The 27,813-nt window shown below is 36.3% G+C and overlaps 1 protein-coding gene across 1 annotated transcript in view; it reads left to right on the top strand.

The window, feature by feature from the left end:
* Positions 1-3,283: 3,283 nt before the first annotated feature.
* LOC113231519 overlaps positions 3,284-27,813 on the top strand; it is a 96,971-nt gene continuing 72,441 nt past the window's right edge. Inside the window, exons 1-2 of the mRNA XM_026465843.1 lie at positions 3,284-3,331; positions 3,956-4,085. Of these exons, the coding sequence (XP_026321628.1) occupies positions 3,284-3,331; positions 3,956-4,085 (178 nt within the window). The remainder of the gene's footprint in view (positions 3,332-3,955; positions 4,086-27,813) is intronic.

Raw genomic sequence — 27,813 nt, 5'->3', positions numbered from 1 at the left:
CATAGTTTTGTATTTTTTTTTAATTATATCTATTTGCCAAGTTTTATTGAAATCGGTTACCGGAAAGTACGCGAAACCGGATTCATGCCCTAGTTTGCTACCTTTAGAGGTGGAATATTTTCTTTAAATGGAAATGGGACCACAACTGACAAAAAAGAGTCATCAAAATCGTTTTTGTATCAAAAATAATTATTACACGTAACATATATACAAAAAAAGCATGCAGTCCAATTGAGAACCACCTCTTTTTTCAAGTCGGTTAAAAATGACAGTGGGGAAAACGAAATAAACACGAAGAAAAGTATTTTGATTTGAGACTTTTTTGAGATTCATATTGATACGTTTGATACGTCGCTGATACAAACACATGACACGACACTGCTAGCGGTGGCATTTTGGTGATCCTAATTGAATTTTAAAAAATGTCAAGATATTATCAAGGTATATTTGTCAAGATAATTATTGTGATAATTAAATTATCATGATATTATATCACTTCGAACCCTGATTTAACGTGATGTTCGTTTATAGACATAAAATATATTTTTAAGGACGACATATTAGTTATTGTGGGAACTGTGTAAGAATAATGGGAATAATGATTTTAAGTATTCAACTAGTAGGTAACGGTTCTATTTATACATAAATCAGTTTTTCAGTTGATTATATCACGCGTAAACAATAACAAAAAGTAATCCGGAGTCTATCCTGGTATATATTCACGTTAATCTACTACATACGAGCATTGACACGAATCTTTTTACTTATTTAAATTAATTTGATAACTATTGTGTGCTAGTTAATTTTGTCAAAAGAGACAACAATGATAACCAAAATATATCGCCTATATCGTACGATATAAATTATCTAGAGTGCCCAATAGCAATAACTTTAATATAATATAAATCCATTACGAATTAATGATTCATTGTCATTATGACTTTATTTAACATCTGAAGGGTCATCAATCATTGTTATCTAGAGCGTGCCAACCCTATTGTGATACTATATTCCTAACTTTGCAATTAAGGAATTACGCATTTACGTTTTAGTTTACCATGACTAACTGAACTTGTGTGTGGTTAATCTACTTTGGCTCGCATTTGTGAACTGCTAATGAAGTTTTACTAATTCGCTCGCTGTGAATGTAAAAGCTCCTAAACTTTTTTAGTTAGCGTGGATGAAACCGAAATTTCATAGGTTAACACCAAATATGTAATTACGTGTTGTGAGCATCACAGAATTTAAAAAAAGTGAAGAGAAACCTTTCATAGATTTCTCACAGATGGCGCTTGGGCAAAAAGTCTTTAAAAACCTAAAATAAATATCTGCAACAAGCCATAGAACAATTCGTAAGGTTTGTTGGTTCGTTCCGTAGCTCAGTTGGGAGGGCGTCAGCTACGGTGTGGTGAAGGCGCTGGTTCTGATCCAGTCGGTTCGCTTGGATTTTGTCTCTGTGTTCGATCTTTGTATTAATAATTTTTAAAATTTTTTCTGTCGGAATAGTGACCTGTCGAATGCATGTGTTATCGAGGTAGTTTTCTGTTGGTAACCTCTGTCCAATGTTTGTGTTGTCACAGCAGTGCTCGAAATAGTGTTTGTCGAAATCAAGAATAACAGATTTAATCTAATCATTTTGTGTTTTTTTTTAAGTTCACAACCTGTTTAGCATATTATGTTAGTAATACTGCATACCAACAATTTCGTTACCTATACAAAAACGCACTAGAATTAGGTTGTGCCATTCCATTTTAGGACCAGACGCTATCAAGCCAAATAGACTAGGAAATTACTAAACAATAAAACGAATACTCAATTTGGTCAATTACGTTTTTATGTAAGCAAATAAACAACAACGGGCTTTCCGAATTGTCAGGTGCGTTCATTTTAATTGGAATTTCGTGTCGAATAAAAGGGGAAGTTAATTTATTTGTATTTCCATTATTGCAATTTTCTTTTTTTTTAAATGTTGCCTTGTGTTGCATAGTATGTGCTCGCTACACCAAAATTATTGACATTACGAACGAAACAATATGCTCACAACTCTATAGGGTACATAGTAATTTTGTTGTCAATTATGTATTGAAGTTTTAAAAGCCTTTGTCTTGCAAATCATGGCAGTTGCCTCTCAGGGTGTCTCCTAGTTATTAGACTGTGGAGTTCGTAAAAAAGTTTCACGAGTGAGAAAATTTCACAACTGTTGGCCATTTGGATTGGTGACTAATTTGTACCAATTTTTGATAGAAACCTTTATTTATATTGTTAATAAGTTAGGAGAATAGTGATACTGCCCTCGTAACGAAAAAAGGCACAACTATGCATACTTTATACGACAGTTGTGCCCTTTTTCATTCCGACGGCAGTATAATATACACATAACTAGCATACGGGAAACTAATTTTATTTGTACCTTTCATTTTCATTCAACATAATTAATTATTATGAGAAAGGCATTTGAACGACAAATTCATGATTTTAAACATCCTACGCCATCTAGCCGTGCCAAACCGTACTATTACAAAGCAAAATTTGTTCATAGAAAGGCACGGCAAGGTTGCGTAGTGAGTTCATCGTAGTCAGCAGTAGATTGGATAGATGTCGCTGACAACCAGTTTGATTTAGTTGCGAACTTTTTTAATATTTCACTTGAAACGTATTTTAGTTTCTTTAAACCTTTATACTAAAGCGATTATAATATGTTAACCTTAATAATTAATAGGAATTACTTTAGAATTGTTTAGCTGTCAAAATGTCGATATCCATAGATTTGCACGCCAATATCGGTAAAATATGAGCACTGTTTTATTATGTATACTTCTATAACCTTTTGTAAACCTTATTTCATAATATTTTAAAGATAACCATACTCCAATTCGACGTGTGAACGTTTACGTACATATGATTTTGACTATGTACATATATTTCTTTGTATCTGTGGTAACGTGTCACTGTAGAGTCATTCTGCTATGTATAAAAAACATAGGATTAATTGTATTTTTATTTTAAAAAAACGATATATAATATAAAATAGGTCTTTGTTACTTTGCAAAACTATAAAACACAGAGATCACTTCTCGCGACTTATAATTACACCAATAAATAATAGATTTTAGAATGTAAATTGAAAAAAAAAATGGCCACCAAGGCACATAAGACAATTGTTCGATTTGTGCTTTCTGCAAATGGAATTCTTACATTAATCGCACATTGACTTCGTCATATTTCTTTCTCTTTGGCTCAGGTGCATTATTATTATTGTACATTAGATATTAGAAATTTTACCATGAACGTTTCGGTGAACCAAAACATCGACATGAAACCGTCGAAGAAGGTTCACAATCCCCGGCAAACATGTGAAGCTCCCAACCCGCATTGGACCAGCGTGGCGGACCGTTTGATTGGACCGGCTATCTGATTGGGTCGGGGTTGCCTAAAACCCTTGCCTGGGAGGTGACCGGTGCCCAGCAGCGGAACGTATAAAAGGGTTCATGGTGATGATGAGGCCTTTAAATCTTTAACTGAATTTCTACATTGCCATTGGTCTATTTTGCTATCTCCTTCACAATGGTTTCGGTTATATAAATACTAAAGTATAAAAAGGTATAAATACTAAAATTCGCTACCATTCCGTTTCGCCGCAATATAAATTGAGCCTGATACGAACGAATTATACCGATTTTTCAAAAACGAATACGTGGATTCGACATAGACTTAAGCCGGATTTACCTCTGTCTGACGTGTCGTGTCGTGACGCGTCAGAACGGTATCGGTTTCATATATCTAATATGGTTACATTTATCAGTGTGCTGCAATCTGACGTGACGGCTTGTGCGGTGTGTGTGAAACCGATACCGTTCTGACGCATCACTACATGACACGTCAGACAAATGTAAATCCGGCTTTACTTTCAGGGTTAAGCCAATATGTACATATCATTCATTCATTCATGTTCTAGTCTAAAGTATTTTGTTGTGTAACTTATTGTTTTTTTCTGAATTTCCCAGGTGACGGCTTCAAACTGGCATCGTCGGGCTCAGGTAGCCCGGCGCCTCCGCCGGTGCAATGGCGTGTGCGGAGAAAGCCAGGTAAAGTACTGTTTTTCACTCAGACCCTTATTCTGCACAGCATTTGCCATATCTATGTAAATAATAAATAAAGCTTATTTTTTATTTAAGCCTTGTGTGTATTATCCCTTAGGTGTATTTGCATTGTGTCCTGTGTACATCAAAATCATTGCAAGTTGTAAACAAAATTTTGAATGTATAAATGGAATAACATAACATTTTTATTTAAAACCGACCTCAAAAGTGTGTTTGGAATGAATACATATATATTTGTCAAGTTTTGAGTTTGGAAATCGGTTAACAGAAAGTCAGTGACATCCAATCAACCGGATTCATCGCCTAATTTGCGACCTTTAGAGTTGGAATATTTTCTTCAAATTTGAATGGAACCACTAATGAGGTACTCCCTAGCCAAAAAAAAGAATCGTCGAATTCGGCTTACAAATGCCGCCGGAGTAATCGCGTAACATACACAAAAAAAAACAGCCGAATTGAAAACTTCCTCCTTGTTTGAATGTTAGGTTAAAACCTTACAATCTCTCTTGCTTTTAATAAAAGTTTAAATCTTGTCATACATTAACGGACAGCTGCTGATATCGAAGTCAGGTTTTCAGGACGAACCGTTATTATGACATCTTTTATTTATGCACATTGTATGTATTTATGCTTAGTTCTTTCTTAGGAGAGGTCTTAGGTATTTTCGTTCTAAATAGAAATGTAGATTATGTTAATGTCTTACAGTCACTCATCGTAAATAACATTATGAGCATAGAAGTAAAGGAATATGTGTATTTATTACAAGGAATAGCTGTCAAAGTTAAGATACAATTAATAATAGTATTAATAATACTTAATAAACATGTCTTTCAGACATCGAGTATATAACCAGAAATAGAGACGAAATAAGGGCCATTCATTCCTGGTAACTCATTAGTGAACTATCAAATCTCGTTTGCACTGAAATGAGACAGCGCCAACAACTGACCTGTGTTTACGTCTCCGTATATTCCAAAAATATTCTGTATTTATTATGATAAAGATAATATCTCTAACAATGGCGTGCTGTTTCATTCGGTGGTGTGGGGAAAAACAGCAAAACATCTAATTATAAAACAAACGGAATCAATTTTCATCGGTAATTAAATATTAAATAAGTAATTTTGCAATTTTCGTCCATTATAGCAAAGCTCAAGTTAACTGATCGATTTGAAGTGAAACAATCGACGACACCCATTGACGACACCCTTCGATTATCGAAGCGCAGTAATGATATGGCAGGATAGTTTTCAAACAAATTAAATGACATTTCATCTCTATTTCTGGTTAAATACTCGATGATTTCAGACAACAAATCCATAGAATGTCAAAATTACATTACATTATTACATCCAACAAATACGATTACTTAATAACTGAGATTGTGTGATTGTGCAGTGTCACAGTTGGGATTAGTCGCAACTGCGATCTATTGCAGCAAATGAACTACAAAATAAATTATGCTTTTTCATTAATCAAATAAATTATTTTTTTATCATTATGCTTTTATAGTTCATTTATTTAGGTACTTAACTAAATGTAAACAATCTTGGTACATCTTTTTATTGAAACATATGTTTCACAAATCAATAGGTATAAAAATAGGCATGCAATTTCATATGAAGCTAAGCATTTGTAGATAAGCAAAAATAATTTTATAAATGTATATTTCATTAAATAGACATCTCAAGATTGTTTACATTTAGTTAAGTAGGTACATACCCGCTCACGCGATACATGCAGCCGTAGACGCATACCACACCTAGAGGTGCCGGTGATGATTTTATACCGATTTATCGGATACCGAAGTTATAACAGGTAAAATAACTAATATTAATTGCTATTTCGGTAACTACTCTAGCAAACCATAAAGTTTTTAATGCTTGGGTCTGTCATTTAAAAAAAATAAACAACTTCAAAAATACGTCACGACAATCGTGTGTGTTATTGTTTGGGCTGGTGATTTCGGTGTTTATTAATTGAAAACATACCATAAGTAGCGTTTTTTACCCTGAATATAAATGTTTATAAACTATACTTTAAGGAGTAATTTCATGGTAAACGTTAGAACCACTCAAACGGAATATTATCATATTTATCCAAGTACACCAAAAATTTCATTAGTGCTTTTTAAGTGCAGGATATGCAGTATATTACTGCATTTTATTTGAGATGTTTTTGTTGGTAGTACGGAGGGTATATATTTAGCAATGCAGAATAATAATTTTTATTTATAAAAACTTGTATTTAAACTGAATGCTTTTCTAATTTGCGAAACCAAATTGCCGCCATTTTGCTGTAGAAGGAGCGCATCGCGTGAGTGGCTAAACAAATGGACTGAATTATTTGAATATAGTACTGTGTAGCCATCGACATCATAACCTATGTGTGTAGCACTCTCTGTCTAAGAGAAGAAACTCTCTTTCTAAACACAGCAGTAAGGCTAGCACGACAGGGCGCAATTTGCGCGAGAGCGACATGAAGCGCAAGATCAATAGTATCTTTCGTGCTAGCTCTACTGCAAGCGCGTTTCCCGCTCGCAAGTGTTTTGGCAATTTAATCATGGCTCTCAATTCTATGCTTGCTTGGTTCAGTTAATCCATAGAATACACGTAAATAATTTCTGACAGTACGCCTTAAAGAGCGATATTTTGTTATGATCTGAACAGCAGTTGTCCTGACCAACATATTACCACGCATTGACAATCCTTTCTCGCTCAATATCATTACTATCACTAAACCTTTCAGTAATTACGTATACGACAAGGGTAACGGAATTTATCTACCTTAACTAACGTACTACCATTCAGACACACATCAGTAGGGCTAGCACGACACACCGCGACTTGCGCGAGATACTGTTGATCTCGCATAGAGATCTCGCGCTTTATGTCGCACTCGCGCAAGTCGCGCACTGCCGTGCTAGCACTCCCATACAGGTACCAAATTTGATCCTCTTTTTGTTATTAATATATTGTATATTAAGTTTTTTATTTATAATACAAAGTGATGGAACGAACGAGTCGTGCGCCTGGTGGTAAGCGACACGCCTATCCATAATAAGTCTCAGAAATATTAGGGACACTGCCACTATACCCGTCACACTGAGACATAAATTGACAAGTCCCATGTACCTCTAATTTCACAAGCACCCTTATTCTTCTAAACCGGAACGCAGTAATGCTTACATTACTGGTAGTTCCCTGGACGAACTCTTAATATAGTGCCAGACAACGACGCCAATAACCTGGTTTCAAACTATGGGATTCCCTATATTATGTGTACCAGAGCAACGTTGTTCGCTCGGAAGCACTACCCAGAACACCCAGACTAGAACCAATTTAAAAAAGTTTATTTACAAAATTGGTCCTATCGGGAATCGAACCCAGAAATTCCTCATCCGGCGCCCACAATGCAAATCGTTGGGTCAACGAGGTCGTCAGTTATTTTGACGTATTTGATTCACTTACGTGCACCGTTTGCTAATTATTTTTGCCTCCTTTGGGTTTTGAAAATGTTACAATGGATTTAGTAATGGACACTACTCGTACCTAGTCAGTATGTTATAATATCGTAGAATGTACTGTTATTGTTAATGCCTAAAGCAGAGGTTCCCAAACTTTTTTGCTTCGTATTCTCTATTTTTTTCTGTTTTGCTTAGACCCCCTGCCTTTATGTTATGGATTCCTTTTTACAAATTGATCAACTTCAAACGTATTTTTGACTGTTAACACACAGCTAACATCACTTTGATAAGTTTAACTGTAGAGTGAAAACAAACACAATATTAAGCTTCATGCACTTATCTAACCAAATGTAGCTCCACATCTTATTTGTTGTGAAATGTTTACTTCATAGGTAATTTGTATGTCTATTATAAGAACGTACCTATTAAGTACATAGGCACTATTATAATGTTGTCGATTATGCTATTTACGTAAAGTCTAAATTTATAGTAGCAGTGGAGCTCCTTGTGAATGAGTTCGTCTAGGGAAGTACTGCCACCTGGCTATTTCGCGCCGTCAAGCAGTAAAGTGACCATTACTGCGTTTCGGTTTTGAAGACTAAAGAGTGGGCGCATTGTCATCGCGGTCACCCCGCGCGAACGCCGTGCGGAGTCCGCGTTGCCGCCGTGCAGCGACCGCGTGCGTCTAACTGTCATGGCAAAATACGCTCTATTTATTTAACTTTTACGTTTTAGCTTAAATGAGCGTTCCGGACACGCGGGCGAAACTGGCTTGAATTTGGTCTACTAATTTGGTATTATTCAGAGGAATTAAAATGTTGTTGCCTAGTAAATGGAATTCGGATTCGCTATTAATCGAAGGCGTGGTAACTGGTCGGTCATCGCGCGGCGGCCGCGCGAAATCTTTCTCCTCGTATAACTGCGCGCTAAGTGTCCTGGTGAAATTACAGGCATTTGAGACGCTCATGTCGAAGGGTGACAGGTGCAGCGGCCCTCAGATCCTTGCGATTTAAAGCTCTGAGTGGCACTGCAACTGCTATGGACAGATATTCGCTTAACACTAGGTGCACGACTCTCGTCGTGTCACTTGGTATCATAAAAAAATAGAAAAGGTTTGGTCACGACCTGCCTAAATGGATTCCACTATTATAGACCTTCATTAACGTCTCATGCACTCCCTATTTTTGATTTCGCTGACATTGAAAATTTTATTGGTTTAAGTGGACCCATGGGGGTCGGTATAGACCACTTTGAGAATCATCGCTCTAAAGGATCGTAGAATTGCTCACATTATGATGTAGCCGGGTTTTATGGATACGACGCCATTACTCTACGTATGTATCTGCGCCTGTTATAGTAAGTACCCGAACTTACAGAATAATCTGCCTGGTCAGATAACGTACCAATGCATTTCCGTAATCCTCCGTACTTAATCTTTGTCTGTTCTTGTTTTAAGCTAGTTCTGAGAGAGCTAGTAAACTTATGATTGAATTTACGTAACTTGGATTCTATACTTGCCAATCTTGTTATTTTTATATTGACCCGATATGATGTATTTGTTACCGTTTATTATCATACTTCTATTTGCATTTGGTATATTTTTATAGCTTAATTTAAGTTTATGTCGTGTTCCAGTTGCAGAACTATATTTATTTTTCAAGTTTAGTTTTTATCGGTTTCGCAAATTCAAATTTTCAACCAAACCTTTTGAAAATGACGTTTAGTACACCAGTTTCAAACTTGAATTAGTTACTGATCAATCAAACATTTAATCTACAGACATTCAATACTAACAATGCAAGGTGGCTCGAATTACGTGTCTGAGAGTGCGTATATTACAAATGACACTGAAATAAAACTGTTTTTTCAGATCTAAATCGCGTCTATTCGTTTTTCTGCTATTAAACTGTTCTAGGCTTACAGTAAACCTTAACAGTACACGGTCAAGAGCAGGCTCAAGATTTAAATTGAACTCTGTCGCTTGCTATAAGTACCTACGGTCTAAAGTCCAGTGAAGATGTGCTCTTGACTGTACCTATGTAACGATGGAACTTGAGAGTGCACACCTACATCAATTCCTCGAATAATTTATGATTCTTGTTAACACTACATAACGTACGTAAATGTAATTTTATGTTCCATGTCTAGGAAACTACGTCTATGAATCATTGAGACACGTCATAAACACGCCAATCTATAAAAGATTGTACGATATGAAAAGACTTTCCACAACATTGTAGCTGCAGAATTCCGAGAATTGAATAATAAGTTCCAGAGTTCACATTTTCATGACGTCATGGGCTTTACTATAATGAAAAGGGACACGATTAAAACAATTATGGAGCTCCGTGGAATACGTTATCGTGCTACTACTATATAGACCGACATTGTGTAATATAAAATGTTATAATTTCAAACAATTACTACTTCAACAAACAATATTTATATGTATGTCATCTGATGTACTGATTAAATACAAGGACTTTGGTTTTCAGTTTCTGATTCTCATTATAGTCTCTAAGTCCTTCTAGAACCTCTATACGTACTTACTAAAACCGATTCTCCCTCGATTTTTCTCGGCAAACTTGTTCCTTCGTAGACCTTATTTTTGCTTCGAGCTAGGAAGTATCACGAATATTTACTTTATAATAAAACCGACCGAACTATATCTACGAGTATTTGCAAAGTTTTATTGAAATCGGTTTCCGGAAAGTGCGCGAAATCATAGTTAGCAACCTTTAGAGGTGGAATGTTTTCTTTAAATTTAAATGAGACCATTGCTGATGTACTCTCTTTCCAACAAAAAAGAATTATCAAAATCGGTTCACAAATGTCAGAGTAACATGCACAAAAAATACAGTCGAATAAAGAACCTTCTCCTTTTTTGAAGTCGGTGAAATACAGTTTAATTTCCAGAGTGTGGCAAAAAAGCAAAAAAATTAATATGCCTCAATAGTGATTATCAATTTACTTGTTTAAATATTTACTTAAGTGGTTGTTGGATTCGTGTTTTGATGTAGTAGCGTTTCGTCTGTCAGAATCGTCACATTTCTTTACTTATCTGCTTACACCTTTCGCTATATTTTCATTTCATTATTTATACTCAAACTATTACATTTTCCGTTACGTAAAGTCCCCCAAACCTCAATTCCCCCCAGTTATCCACCAATTAGAGTAAGTGACAGCACTCGTATTTGTACTTTATATTCTCTTTGAGTTTCATTCGATTGATATGTCAGCGACTTTGAACACGTGTATTTCTATTTCTATGAGACGTTACAATTGAAAATGTTTAGGTACTTCAGAGTCAGCTTGGGGTAATAAGAGCTACTTAAAGTGGTTTCTTAGGTTTTGTAAGGAAAGAATACCTTATAGGTACTCTCTAAATATATTACTTTTTATTGATTAATGTTAAAACATACTTAGTGCCACATCTAATTCGGTACGTCTTATTAACACAAACCCGCATTGCACCACACTTTTATATTGTATTACTTACCATGAATAGTAAAATATGCCCAACTTCAATGAAAAATAAATGACAAGCGCTTTAAGTTTTCACGGAACGGAAATTTCTCTCCAAACTCGTACAAAAAAAATTAGGGTCCAGAAAATAATTAAAATGCCCAACGGAACCAAGGTTGTTTAGTCACAAGAAAATGGAAATGGGTAGGCCATGTTAGCCGCAGAATGAATGAGGTGGGATAAAAGAGACTTCGTAGTGAGACAGAAAGTGTGGGCACGTGTCTCTCGAAATAGGTCACATTAGTTCGATCAGAAAAGACCAAGATCGCACGACATAAAAAAGAAGCAAAATTTTTTTTCGAAAATACTGTCGGAATTCAAGGTAAAGATTTAGGTCGCTTCCGAGACAGGACAGTTGAAAGAAAATATGTGTAACATAAATATACAAATATCATTGAGACATGAATTAAAAGCTGTGACCCTTTGGGTCGTATGATGTACCATGTTATCACATTAATTCTCCACTTTTCGATATTTTGTCTGATTGGATTTCAAGGAAACGGAAATACAGAAGACTTTCGAATTATTTTCTTTGTTTACCTTTATGTATACGGTAACTACGTATATGCCATTTTATCCTAAATAATATGTAGAGAAATATCTTCTAATAAGCGCTAGTACAAAGTTATAGTTCGTATTAACGAACTTAGGTCACGATAAACGTGTAATTTCACCGTATGTAGCGCAAATTGAACCTTTTTGCCAAACAACCACCGACTCTGACAGTTTAATTTACAATGGCATCTTCTTTAATTGTTTGCCCTGAAATATAGACAACGTAAATTTTCACTGAAGGACACTTGCCACGGACACTTTTACATTTCACCATAATTTATGAAAACGTTCTCAGCTTACGCAAACGCTAGTAATTAAATGAAATTCTCCTTTTTTTAACAAAACTTTATATGATCAAATAATGCTAATTTAAATTCATATAGGTGTTTGCATCAGAAACACGTTTAATTTTAGTAGCAGTAGAGCTCCTTGTGAATGAGTTCGTCCAGGGAAGTACTGCCACCTTTCTTATTTCTGTCGCCAAGCAGTAATGTGAGCATTACTGCATTCCGATTTTGAAAGGTGATGGTGCTGGTGAATTTACTGGGTGGATCTTTGTGTTTTAAAGCTCTGAGTGGCAACGTGGCTGCAACTGATACGGACAGTTGTGTCACTTACCAGCAGGCACAAAAATAATTTTATAAAAAAAATCTTTCGAAGAAGAAATCATCGCAAAACAATCTTCTGACGAAAACTGTTTTTTAACACTAAACGTCGGATTCGCAATAAAAACTCGTAATAGTCGTCGGAATAGTTGATTATTTATTTCTTAACTTGAATAAATGTTTTGGGCGCCGAAGCGTCGTCGGGGACGCTTCATAACTACAAACACGTCTTAACTCTTTCGAATTATGAAGCAAATGAAGATATAACTGGTATGTCCGAAAACATTACTATAACATTTGTCGTTTAGCGATTGCTAACGCGTAAAATATTTACCAATATTAAATACCAAATTATATAGCGCCTCTAGAGGTGCCAAGAAAAAGCAATTCCACTAGTTTGTTATAATTATCAATACAAAGATCGAACAAAAAATCCTTTAAATCTGGCTGGATTCAAAGAAAGAAAGAAAAAAAGGTTAAAAAAAGGAAAAAAAAAACATAATGACATGTTTTACTACACGTTCTCTGTTGGTATTATTTATTCTTATTATTGTTGACATTTAATTGACAACGATAACCAATTTTGTTATTAAATTATTTTGTTATAGTTCAGCTGTTTCTTTTTACTTTTTTACTCGCTTCGCTCGTGGTTCAATGTTAACTAGCTTCTACGCTTGCTCGTGTTTCAATACAAGCACTCACGTCAAACAACAACTTTGCAGCCTCGCATGACGAATAACTATTACGCGATCGTTAGTGACAATTTATTGTGACTGCAAATTCATGGTAGAGGCACTAACATTGCTCTGTAGTGTAATGTTATGCCTTTACTGAAAATCCGCGTGGAACAGTGTGCAAATACATAACAAAACAAAAACATACACTAATGTTAACTTTATTAAGTTATACATAAATATAAGATTGAATTATCCAAACAATTTAACACGACCAACACAATGCTATGTAGTAGCGACGGCAACTTGATTGATTTGTATTACTTTGGTGATAATTAATTTTGGTTTCATGAGTAATAGTGAGCCGCGGTTGGGTATATCGCTCTCTGAGATTTACCATTACTAAGTTGTCATACTATATATACAATATACATAATTATATTCATCATTATTGGTTCAGCTTTATCTTATTGTATATTACTTTTCGTGTGTTAGTCTATATTACACGTAGCTAGTGTGTATTGGGTGCTTAATCTTTATTACCGGTATTTAAATTAGCTATCTCGTACTTATATGAAAGGAAATAATTTTTATTTTCGTAAATATACGTATACCCCCCTGAAAAATGTGTTAAGTTTCCAATCTCATTGGGCCTTTCTGGCAGACTATAACCTGAAATTTCGTCTGAGAGGAGACCCGCGTCCAGCTGTGAGACGTTTAAATGGGATGATGATGAAATATACGTATATGTAGTTGATATTGTAAATGAACCAATTATGCTCCAAACCCCTCTTATAATAAATAGCTTCTCGAGCTAAGATTTTGTACACTCGAGAGCAATGAATCCGGGTCACTAAAAGAATCCGAAAAATCTCGGAAACTAAAAATGCTAGGTTAATGCAATAAATTGTATTTAATAGACAATTTAATACTCCTTAAATGAAGGTATTAAAACTTTTTAGTTATTATAAAGTTATATATTATAAAAAAATCAAATATGAAAAGGGAACACTTTCGAAGATGGAACTACGAAATTACAGCATTTGTTTTTGCTTTTGTTTGTAATCTGTCATTTATGTGGGTACATAAACCATGTTGATAGTGCTTAATATTCATTATTTAAGCTGAAATCATGTCGCTTACACTTGAAGAATGCACCAGAATACTTACATTGGTGGAAACTGGCCGGAGTCAGCGCGATACAGCCAGGACTGTCGGTGTGTCGCTGTCAACAGTACAAAGAGTTCTCCGACGTTACGAAGAAACTGGTTCTAACCTACGCAGACCAGGAACGGGCAGAACTAGGTGTACCACAGCACGAGAAGACCGATACTTGGTGAACACCATGCTTCGAAATCGCTTTCTCACAGGAGCTGAACTCACAAATCAGTTTCGACGCCTCGGAGGAAGTAACCCAAGTGCATGGACAGTAAGACGTCGGCTTGCTGAATCTAACTTAAAACCCCTTAGACCTGCAAACGGTCCTAAACTGGAGCGTGGGCATTGTATTTCAAGACTAAGATATGCCCAGAACCACGTAAATTGGAGTATTGAAGATTGGTCGAAAGTTATGTTCTCCGACGAATCAAAATTTATGCTCTACGAGCACGATGGAAGACACAGAGTGTATAGAAGACCAGGGGAAAGATTCAAGCAAGCATGCATCGAAGAAAAAGTAGCCTACGGTGGTGGGTCTGTACTTGTGTGGGCCGGAATTTCTTCTGAAAGTCTCACAGAGCTGGTGATCATAGAAAACGGCTCTTTAACTAGCGAAAGATATGTAGATGAAATCCTCAATGAACACGTTGGTCCATTTATGGTCAATTTTGGTGAGGATGCTATATTTATGCATGACAATGCCCGACCTCATACAGGTAGGATTGTAAATGACTACCTTCAAGAGATGAACATTACTTGTATGGAGTGGCCAGCGCGCAGCCCGGATATCAACCCGATCGAGCATGCTTGGGACGAGCTAGGGAGATGCGTAAAAGTGTAGTAAAAGTGTACGTAGTGAGCTCAAAATTGCTCTCACAGAGGAATGGGAGAATATTCCCCAAAATCGTATAAGGAACTTGGTGTACAGCATGCCAAACCGCCTAAACGCAGTAACGGAAGCACGAGGAGGCAATACGAAGTATTAAAATTCAAGAAAATCGTAATAAAGTTCAAAAATGTCATGTTTCCTATTTTTGTTTTAAGGAGAGATCAGCAGTTTTTTTTCTTTATGTAATTTTGTATAAATAAAATGTATGGTGACTCATATTTTTTTTACTTTCATTTAAGGAGTATTAAATTGTCTATTAAATACAATTTATTTATAGACATTAACCTAGCATTCTTACTTTCCGAGATTTTTTGGATTCTTTAAGTGACCCGGATTCATTGCTCTCGAGTGTATTAATGTAGATTGACTTCGTAATGTATTCTGTGAAGAATATACATCTGTAAATAATTTATTATCTTGTTCATTTCTTACCAGTGAAGTAAGTCAGCAAATGTTGTTTAAAGCTAATTTTTTGGTTAAATAATGAGATAGATGTATTTTTATGTCTTTTTTTGTTGGTTTTAAGAGTGTTATTATTGTATTAATATCTTTAAATACGTTTAGTTAGGTTTGTAGCGGCTGCTACTATGAGGCTCCATATCTTTCTATAATAGTTTTGATTATAGTTACCTTAGGGTATACGAGAAGGGCACTGTAACCTGTGCGCGCAAAGGTACCTTACAAGTTCAGGTTCTGATACCAGATCAGCCAGTGTACAGGATTGTCACAGACCTCTGTCACTTGTCTTCATCCTGGGTGCACGTACAGTACCCTCCCTATTTTCCAGATAGGTACCGGAGCTGTAGGCACGCTCACTTCCTGTTGTGCATTGCACTACTAGCAGTTACCACCGCTAGGCTTAGTCCACTACCAAATCTCCTTATTGGAGGCGGAGCTGTATGGCACGTTCACTTCCCGGCGCCGAAAAACGACATCGCTCTAGTTCCCAATAACCTAAGCGGCTGGAGGGAGCGAAGGAAATCTAGTTTATCCTCTACTAGCTCTTCGGGCTAGTGCCGGAGATGCCAGTCGCAGTGTCCTGCGACATTGTCCGGACATAGCTTCCAACTTAAGGGCAACTCACGTATCCCGCGCGTCTCCTCGCTTCAAGTTTGTAGCAGTAGAGCTCCGTGTGAAAGAGTTCGTCCAGGGAAGTACTGCCTTACCTGTTTCTGTCGCCATGCAGTAATGTAAATAATGCAATCCGGTTTTTAAGGGTAAGGCTGCTGGTGAAATTACAGGCACATGGGACTTGTCAGCTTATGTGTCAGGGTGACAGTTGCTGCACTGCAACTGTAGTGGATAAGCATTTTGCTTACTACCAGGCGCACGACTTGTTTGTCCTGCCGCTGATATCATAAAAAAAAAGGTTAGTTTTGTGAGTATAACCTACTACCGACTGCTTAAATTACCACCATGTCGCATTTGCGTCTTTATCTCAACTCTATAGTATTTTAAAGACTGTGTTATCAATGCTTATTTACCTATTCAGTTTCTATCAGCACAAAACTGTTTGCATACCATTGTTATTTTAATTTCTATTGTAATGTGAGATGTTTGTATCCTTTTGAGATCACATTTTTCTCGAACGTGCTCGGAAATGTTTGCATTACTTTCATTAAACGAACACTGAACATTTTAAGGACCATGCGACTTCTTCCCGGCTAAACTTTTAAATCTTTCTACTAATAACTTAATAATGATTTATGTAATAAGGTAAAAAAAAACTCGTACAGTCAACTGCCAAGTATTCGTAATGGCGAGAATTAAAAATATCTACTTGTACCGCTCATTTAAAAAATGGCGGCAAATTATTGTTTTTTCGTGTTTTTAGTATTTTCATCGTGAAAATGAATTCTAGTGTGAAAAGCGATAACGAAAATACAGTAATGAATACACATCAGAAGTTCAGCAGACTACTATTGATATGCCTGGAAAAACAATAACTTTTCTGTCAGCAATTGTCCTGACCTTGCCATATACTGCTTGTAATTTTAATTAATATTTTCTTACTTTTTCTATTATACACCTTCTTCTCTTTAGTCTTTTATTATTTCCTCACATTGTTTAAGAAAAGCACTACACATGTTTCGGCGGAAACGGGGATTGCTTGACTCGTATTAACTCATACTCGTCCTGTCCTTTACTCCCCGGCGGCGTCTGCAATAATGTACTAATATCCTATATGTTTTGAAAAATTTTATAAACTGGGTGGAATATGCCAGTTGCCTCATTATGTCACCTTATACCGATAAAATCAAGTGAGAATTAGCTAAATATACATAAACTTTCATAAAAACAATAGTGCGATTGTGTTTTGTTACCTCCGGAAACAAGAGGGACATGATAATCGTTCATAATGAATTATCCCCTAAGCTTTCAATTTTTTTTTGCGGTCATTTCTGAGACTCAAGCTTGACAGGATAAGTTATTGGAAGATTTTCTTTGCATTCTCATTTCCTGGAAGTATTTCCGTTAATATGTGTACCTGGTACAGCTTTAGTTTGCTTCTTCGTCTATTTTGAAATAATTATATATGTTATACGAAATTCACTGTTGCTTTTTATGAATAATTGGCTAGCCATCGAGCTATTATTCAACTGCCATTGCAATTTTTTGATGAGTCTATGGCATAAAGAAAATATATTTAATTTGTAGACTAAATAGCTGTTTTAATGAGATAAAAATTAAGAGAAAATATGCATATTTTCATAGTAGTTTTAGTAAGGCAACATCAATCGTTAGTGATTGATTGAATAACTGCCATCACTGCCATTCCGCTGACGCTCTATCTCAACTGTGATCGCAACTAGATTTTAGTACAATAACAAATATTATCTTAATTGCAATGTCATCTCAGTGGAGTCTAAATGGAATTACAATGACCAGTGATTTCAAGAGAATTAGTAGAATTGGTGCCCAGGATGCTCCCTGTTCGTGAACTAACCAATCATTCATGCACTTCCTTTTGTGTACATTCACTCGTTCCCTCTCTTCTCATTCCTTCCTTTTAACAACATATTGGCTTTGCTTATAAAAAAATTAAATATACTAAATATACTAAAAGTTCTGCATGATTGCTTTTATTCAGAAACTGAACCCCTGCACGTTTGAACTTATCACTTTACTACGAAATAGAGATCTAAAAAGTGTATATAATCCTGTATATACGTAGAAAATAGATTTCTTTACAAAATTAACTTAAAATACAATCAGCGAAGGAAAACCGAGCTGTAATTATAGACAATTTACGACTTCGTACTCTTAATGAAAATAAATCAATTTGAAAATGAATTAACTTTCCCTTGGAGGGATGAAATTTTCTACAAAGACACCCTGTTTCCATTTTCAATAATTTCCGTCTCAAAATTATTTTGTTAAAGTTCTTTTCGCAGAATTTAACCTCCTATAGCAAAGCCAAATGAAAGAGTAATGAGTTTGTAGAACAAAATAACTTTGTTCCAATAAATTTTTTTTACTATTTGTAGAGCGTTATGTGTGTTATTGTTAACTCTTAGAGCAGAGAAACTCTCTTGACAAATGTCACATTAAATTTATGGCAGCGTTCATCGTTAAACTTTTGGATATTCTGCTTTATTTTTAAATTTACCGTATTTTCAATATCATTTTACAGGTTTTTGATATCTCTTACATTTACGGAATAATCGTCTGGGCACACTTAACGATTACCTCCTGTATTACATACTTAGGTCCTTACAATCTAATTGCAATCAGTTATAGGTCGGGTTTAAAAGTCGTTATTTTGTGACTACCATTACCGATTAATCGGCTGTTTGCTACTCAGTTCTACAATAGTGGCCGTAGTTATAAGAGGCAGCGATCCTTGAGTTAATTAAAATTGTACTGTTAAACTATTCCACAAGGTAAACGTTTATATAACCTCATATTACAGCAACAAAGTAAGCGGGGTTCAGTCACCACGCCTATTAATCTAACTTGAAGCAATTAGCCAAAACTCAAACTGAAATTAGTTTATACTGGCAAGGGTTGTTATAAGTTAGGCAAACATATTGTTTACAGATAGGGCACTCGTGCCGCTTATACTCGTGTGTAACAAATTATGTAAATAACCAACCACAAGGGTGAAATTGTTATAAATATATGTAAAATTATTGGAGAAAGTTTTAGAATTAGTAATTTATGTGGATATTAAATTTGCTTTTTTATTAAGTTTTATTAGTCGTTTTGGGCGCTTTCAAATTAAACGCATGTAGAAGCGCTGCAGTGACGCTACTGTGGCGCTGCAGTCACGCCCCTACAAATTTTCATACAATATTTAGAAGCGTAATTCCAGCGTCCTGGTTGCTACGCGTGCGGCACTTTTACAGACTAGATATTATCTGAAAATTAGTAGTAGCGCGGGGCCGAGCCACAGACGCGCAGTGGCAGCGCTTCTACAAGACGCGCTTCGACGACCTCCGTGGTCGAGTGGCTTACACATTGCTTTTCAGAGATGCCGTTCTGAGGTTTGATCCCCGGCCGTGTCAGCGTAGAAAACTAACTTTTTTATATTATTGTCACGGGTCTGGGTGTTTATGGTACCGTCGTTGTTTTACGATGTCCATAGCACAAATGCTTTAGCTACATACTTTGGGAGGGCAAGGTATTTGTTGTTGTCTAATATTTATTATTATTTATTTAAGCGTCTAATTTGAAGGCGGCCTAATACCTTGACTACGAAAACATCGCCACGCCTGAAGCGTCAATTCGCTGAAAGCTTCAGTTTTAAAGTGTCAAAATACACCCACGAAGTTTGGTAATTCGCTTACAGCGTTTTCGGTGGTGGGAGGAAGTCAAGTAGAATTCTTATTACGAATGAAATAGTTAATATTGTTTACACATTTTGAGTAATAAAAATATAAGTGCAAGTTAATAACTATTTGCTTCCAGTAGTAACTAAGCAACAAATATAAACAAAATAATTTGTTTTGTATACGCCGACGCGCGGAGCGACTGTTTCGTGCACACTATGGAACTTTCTCGTATAATTGTTCTGGTCGCCCACAAAAAACGTGCATCACTCGTATATATACGCTCGTAGCGCATTTCGCACTTTGTGACCTTTTATAAATAAAAACATATATTTGTAATTGATGCTCGACTCTGATGCTTGTAGTGGATTCGCTAGGAGTGTTGTGGGTCGTGGCCCTCGCTGAAAAATAAATCTGAGGGGATCTGCCACAGCACCCGTCACCCTGAGACATAAGTTGACAAGTCCCATGTGCTTATAATTTCACCCCGCTTTAAATGCAGTAATGCTCACATTACTACCGGCGGCGGCGACAGAAATAGGTAAGATGGCAGTATCTCCCTGGATGAACTCTTTTACAAGGAGCTCTACTGCTACTATCTAAGACTAAAGAGTGGTTGGTGGGTGTATTAAACGTAAGTCCACACTGTTCCTGAATAACATCATAAGCTGAAGATATTTGTTTTACCTACAGTGACCCAATGCATCAGAGTTTGAGATTCGTTAATGACGTGTCTGAATACTTTATTTTCAAAAACACTTATCAAAGGCAAATATGTTACGTGAACATAGCTAACTAAATTTATAGCCGCCATGTAACGAGCTTCCATCGTCCGAATTTGATTGGAAAGTTAAAACTGTTAGGCAAACATTTTAAAATCGACTAAGGTAAATAATTTTCTTTTCTTTTTTAATATTGTTACTAGCAAGTCAGCCGTGACCATGGGATTTAGTAGTAATAGTAGAACTTCTTGTGAAAGAGTTCGTCCAAGGAAGTACTGCCACCTTACCTATTTCCGCCGCCAAGCAATAATGTAAGCATTACTGCGTTCAGATTTTAAAGGGTAAGGGTACTGGTGAAATTTCATGCACTGCCGCAGTGGCTATGGACAGGCGTGTCGCTTACCACCAGGTGCACAACTTGTTTGTCTCGTCACTTGGTATCATTAAAAAAACTCTAAAGTGCCCGAAACGTTAATTTGTTTGAAAAAAAAATATCTTTGCAATTTAAACCTCTCAGTGGTGCTGCAACTGTGGTGCTGCTGGTGAAGTTTCATGCACAGCCGCACTAGTACTGCAACTGTTATGGACAGGCGTGTCGCTTACCACCAGGCGCACAACTTGTTTGTCTCGTCTCTTGGTATCATTAAAAAAGCTCTAAAGAGCCCGAAACGTTAATGTAAATGTTTTAAAAAAAAAACGTTTGAAAAAAAAAAATTTGCAATTTAAAGCTCTCAGTGGTACCGAAACTGTTATGGATAGGCAAATCTCTTACCACCAGGCGTACGTACAACTTCGCCCCACACTTGATATCATAAAAAATAGTTTATATATTCCTATTTGAAGAAATTTAGACAGGGATAAACAATACACATTCATATTAAAACGGACAATAAAACTACGTATAAATTGACTGGACCTTTGTAGCTAGCTTTTAAGCCACAGACTTTCAAAGGAAAATGTCGAACCCTACTGTTTCAATTTCAGGAACGTGTTTTGACAGGCTTTCAATTTAGACGATTAGGCTCAATTTACAATGCCGCGGGACCGAATGGAAGCGGACTTTTGTAACAAAATTGTAGATAGCATAATAAATTTTATATCAATTATGTAAAGTACAAACTCGATACGACACGTTAGATGCGGGAATTGCCGAGACTGCGCGAAAATTTTCCGGAAGACGCACGACCAGGGCCCCACGTCTACTTATTTTTTTAAAACCACTGGTCATTGTAACTCATTCAGGCGCCACTGACATTTGTTATTCTGCTAAAATCTAGTTACAATGACAGTTGAGTGTCAGTGACTAGGTCACTGACGATCGATGTTACTAAAACTACCATGAAAATAAATATATATATCTTAATGTTTATTTCGATTAATCAGCAATTTTCAATCAAAAAAGTTTTTAAATTAAATATATATAATATTACTAGACTTGCTACTGAAGAGCAGAATACCAAAAAAAATGCATAGCAGTTGAACAGTAGCTCATTGGATTACCACTGACAAGCCACTACTCTTAATTTTTAGTAGAATACTAAACGTACAAAATGCTGCCATTGACACTATCGACACTTAACTGAGATAATTTAAAATTAGCAGACCGCTCTTGCCCTACCTACTTTGTACATTACACAATTGAAAGTTCATTGTGCTATAGTCTGTCTTTTTTGAAGATATATTATTATATTATTATATTTGTAGGGTATAATATTATATTTGTAGGGTTGCCAGTTTACCTAAAATTTTAAATAGTCATGTAGTAGTTGTCGACAGTTTCATCGATATATTGCGAAAGAAAATAAAATTTGGCCAAAAATGTCTGAATTATTGTGAATGTTACGGCGTTCTTATGATTCGTGAGGCGCACTGTAAGTTTCCGAAATTAATAAGAAAAAAAATACTATAAATGGTCAGAAATGAATTTATAGTTTCTCAAAATATTCTCCGTTAGTGTTAACGCACTTTTTCATACGAATGAACCAATTTTGAAAACATTTATGCCACTCCTCCGTGACAATCTCTGAAACATATTTTTCATACTCTTGGAACAGCCTCTTCAGGTGATGAAAATGGTTGACCGCGTAACTGGTTCTTAATTTTTGAAATAAATAAAAGTCACAAGGTACCAGGTCGGGATTGTACGCGGGATGCGTCATAAGGTCAACGTTGTTCACCTTCAAAAACTAATTTGTCTGTCTGGCCGTGTGGAAACTGGCATTACCCTGGTGCAAGATGATACGGCGTTTAGGGTTATTTTTACGGAGTTTGTCAATAACTTCCTGCAAACAAATGGTCGTGTACCAATCACTATTCACGGTATAACGATTCTCCAAAACAACAGTAGCCACGTGTCCAGTTTTATTAAAAAAAGAAGCAATCATCCGCTTAGAGGCACTTTGCACGCGTGCCACTTTGGTTGGTTTCGGCTCATCTCGAAAGACCCATACCCCGATTGCTGCTTTGTTTTAGGATCGTAACTATAAATCCATGTTTCTTCACCTGTGACTATGTCCCACACCAAATTTGACGCCCCTTCGTTGAGTCTGGTAAGCATGGCATTGCACCATGTGACGCGATCCGTTTCTTGAGCCTCAGTCAAATTATGTGGGATCCACCGAGAGCACGGCTTTTTTACACCCAAATGTTTGTGTAGTATTGATTGTATTTGACTCATGCCTATGCCTAAAGATGTCCGACTCTCATGATATGTCACATGCCTGTCTGTTTTGATCGTACGGCGCACAGCATCGATGTTTTTGTTGTTCACAGCAGTGGTCGGGTGACCATCATGAAATTCGTCACTGAGATTCACACTACCACGTTTCAATTCTGCAAACCAGCTGTAAATAGTCGTCTTGCGTGGTGCTTCATCGCCAAAAGCAGTTTGAAGCCGAGCGAAGCTCCACTGAGCTGTTGCATTACACTTAGTCGTAAAAAATCATCCTACGAAAATTTTTATGAGTTAAATCCATGGTGATGTTGACAACCAATTTCTAAAATGACGCCACAATGTAAAAACAGGTGACAGTTACATGGAACAAAATGTATTCTACAGCCAAAGAGTACCATTTTCAAATGTTGTAATTACTTTTTAAATATTGTGTATGTAAGTGGCCAGTTCCGGAAACTTATAGTGCGCCCGATGTACCAATTGCATTATAGCCTTTTTTATTCTTATCTTGACAGTTGGCCTATTAGTATCGAAATCAATTTTTGTTCATATACATTTTAATAAGAATAGGCGGATTTGATTATAAAGATTAAAATGAAAAACTTGAAAATATGTCTTCTCTTTGTATTTTTAATAGATATTGTTGTATGTAGGTATGCATGTATGAACTTACAATAATTGATCATTCAAATGAACCTGTGCCAAGCAGTTGGACGAATGATAGGCTGCTGATGATTTAAATAAATCAAATCCGGCTATTTATTGCATAAGTAACAATATTCAGTCGATAGTCGATAGAATATTTAACGATTGCCATCACTAACCGCTTGCGGGGGTACATTTTTGCACGATGAACTGTCATTTTACGATTTTACTTCATCTTCAAAAAACACATACTGGATGATTACAAAACTTCGCTTCCTTCCTTTAGGCGGCAATGTGAATTGAGCCTTAAGGGACACTTACCTTAAACTTTGAAGGCATTCGCGTATAACATCACAACGCCTCGGTCCGTCCACTACTTGCCTATGTACTACATCTTTCCGTGCATTTATCACTGATTCACAATTTTGTTTAGTGGGTGACTAGAACTGTCGTAATAACAGCTTTTAACATTAAATTGAGATGGACTGGCCAATCCATTAACAAAATAATAGAAGCACTACACGTACAAAAGTGCTTGCACATTGTTTTAGCAGTTAAGGTAGTTCTTAATTTAGAGAAATTGTTTGATTTCACACATCGTACATGAATATAAAGCTTTTCTTGCTAAATAGGTGCTTAGTAGCAGTAGAGCTCCTTGTGAAAGAGTTCGTCCAGGGAAGTACTGTCACCTTACCTATTTTTGCCGTCAAGCAGTAATGTGAGCATTACTGCGTTCCGGTTTTGAATAGGGGTGCTGGTGAAATGAAAGACACACGGGGCTTGCCAACTCAGGCTGACGGGCGCAAAGGCAGTACCTCTCCGATCTTTATTCTCGGATCGTTTTAAAGTTCTGAGTGGCACTGCAGCTGTTATGGACAGGCGTCTCGCTTACCACCAAGACCACGACTTGTTCGTCCCGTCACTTGGATATGGTATTATAAAAAAAAAGGTATATCACCTATCGTCCGTCTACCCCTCGCCGAAGAATCAATTGCCTATCTTCATAGACGTTGTATTTGGAGCAATTCTACAGAGTGCAGATCTCTAACCTCTGACGACAAGTTGATTTTTTTTTTCTACGAGCAGCAGCGGAAAATGACAGTGTAGCGTTTTTTCGAGTTCATAAATTATAGAAGAATATCTATAAGTCAGATTATTTTCAATTTAGAAAAGTTAGTAAGTAGATTGATTTGTGGTTATTAATCTGTCTCATGGGAAAGAAACAAAACTTATGAAATTTACATTTCCTAATGTTATATACAATATATATTAACTACCTCCGAGGCCTAACGGCTACCCTACGGCCTACTACTTACGGCCGGGAGAAATATTTGCATGGCCTACATTTATTTATCTCGTGAGTTTGGGTGTAATTTGTGGTTGTCTATGTGTGTGTCCATGGCACCCGCGACCCAGGGTTTCCCTAGTGCGGGGCTATGTTGAGTGTGTGCGTTATAATCGGTCTCAAACATCACGGAAACGAACAATTTAACCCTGTAGATACAGTTGTATTTTTAGGTAGGTATAACATTACTTGATTTAGATGCTAGATTGCAATGGGGTCAGTAAATAATTAAGTTATCCGCTCAGCTTTGCAGTGTACGCAAATTGAAAAAAAATACGACAACTCCGCTATCTATGTATAAGAATTCCTTTTTTACCTTTTTGGCTTCAGAACCCTAAAAACTAGCCAAGTTCAATAACATTACATTGTGTATATTCAGAGAACAAGCAGTTTTCGTGGAAACTATAAGCACACGTCGTCCGTGCGGGTATTGTTTGTGTTTGTTCCGGTATAATTCCAGGTGACGTCTTTACTTCATGCCGGGACGCATCCAAGTGAAACATAGAATGGATGGGACCGCTTCTAGTGTTCATTCATGGGGGCAGTAAGTAGTCGATATTCCGTGGATGAAAACAATCATCATCATCAACGCATTTGTACGCCCGACTTTGGGGTACGGATCTCCTCTCAGCCGAGGCTTTAGTCCATAGTCCGCCACGCTAACTCAATGCGGGTTGGGGACTTCACACGTCTTCAGAGGCTTGTCAACCTTCTTCGACGTGCAAGTTTCACAGCACATAAATTTCGAGAAACTTAGAGGTGCGAGCCCGGATTCAATCCGACAGTTTCTGCTTGAGAGGCGGTAGGTGATGATACCATTCGGCTACCACAGCTTTGAAAACAATAAGAAATAATGTTTTGTTTTATTTGAATGTTATTTATTGTAATCCTTTACATTAATAATAATAATCCTAACATATCATGACTATATAAGAAGTCAGTTTGACGTTAAACTTGTGGGCACCCTGTATTACTCTACTCTTTGTTGGGCACGGAATACCAAAGATAATTTATTTTGACCAGATAAAAAGGCTCATTTAAAGAGATCAGAACGTCATTTACTACACAAGTCTAGCTATTAAGTTAATAGTGTATTAATTTTATAGAGGTAAAAATCTAAAATAAATAATTGGTTTTTAATTAATCACAATCACTATATAAGCTAATTTTAGTGCTGAAGATTTGTATTGATGCTGCTGTGTTTTTCGTTGATCCGATCGCCCAAAACCTCGGTGAGCGAATGAATAATTGGAGGGAAACAACTGTAAATTCTTACACTGAATGCGGCTCTGTCGTTTTAGATGAAAACTTTGTGTACATTAATATGTCGAAACACTCACTAGGCCGACCGTACTATAAATACGATAACCACCTTCAGTCAATGAAAATAAATTATATTATGTGTATAAATTTATCATTCGTCATTCATTTAACAAAGTTATAAGTAAATTACCTTCTGCTTTTCTATTTTCCTCGAACATAATGATCAGTACTATCTCCAGTACTTCGTAATACAATTACACGTCGTGATATTGTACTTTGAACAAAACGAAATCCTTAAAAGTTTTAAAACGAGCACTGTCGTCAGATGGGCATACGCGATTGAAAATTCATGTAGGCTGGCCCATTGTGTGCTTTGAATATACAAATTACGAGCACATTTGTTCCCTTTTCAGCATATACGATGAATACCTTATTTCAACTAAAAAAACCAATATATCTGCCGGTTAGACAGTACAAAAATTTATCTCTGTCTGTCTCACAGATATTATACGTGTCTACATTTTATTTATATTTGCCGATTGTTATTTTTTTATTTTTAAAAGAGAATGGTTGACATCAGATACAGCCAAGATCGCACGTTGTCTATTTATGCATACATACAACGACTTTATCACGAACAGAAGTTGTAAAACACAGCTATGCGTTGCAGCGGCAAAGCGGTGTGGCTTCATATTTTGAATTTCATTCAAACCATGGTTACTAAACCACGTAACACATTTTTTCTGAGTTTCTGAGATACCAATGTCATTTTCTAATTGGTTCTAACATAAAAACATGAAAAAACTTTATTTCAATGCACACTCTTTGCTTTTTGTATTAAGAATACGTACGTACAAATTTTTCGAATTCTCATTGTTTAAAGATAAAAAGGGAACATTATAATTCAAATCAATAGTAAGTATATGGGAAATTTCATTTCCTATGTGCAATAACCGCGGAAACATAAGAACTCGATATCAATAGTATGTTTCAATTAAAATTCTACAAATTGACGACAAAAATCCTAGAAATGTAAATAGGCAAATCTACTTACCACTGTGATAACCACAAAAGCAAAATTTCAGGGATATAGCTGAGTAGCTATATCCCTGAAATTAATTAAACAAATTAAAAGAAAAAAAATTCAATTAAACAAAAACCAATACTGTCAAACGAGAAACAAACCTTTGTGAAAATTTCACATACCAATTAACTAGACACAAACTAGGGAATTCTTTATACTATGAGTACCAAGCAACGGAATTCACTCCCCAGAACACCAGATCAGAATCAATTAGAAAAGTTTATTTCCCAAATAATCCTGCCGGGATTTGAACCCGAGACTACCTAATCCAACGCCCAATAGTTATAAAGTTTTTTCTTTTTTTTTCACACTCATTGCCCCGCACTAAGGGAGACT

This window comes from Hyposmocoma kahamanoa, unplaced genomic scaffold (genome assembly GCF_003589595.1).
Source record: "Hyposmocoma kahamanoa isolate Upper Pololo Valley unplaced genomic scaffold, ASM358959v1 65, whole genome shotgun sequence".
NCBI lineage: Eukaryota > Metazoa > Arthropoda > Insecta > Lepidoptera > Cosmopterigidae > Hyposmocoma > Hyposmocoma kahamanoa.
The sequence above is the reverse complement of the archived record's forward strand: the minus strand, read 5'-3'. Positions and strand labels throughout refer to the sequence as shown.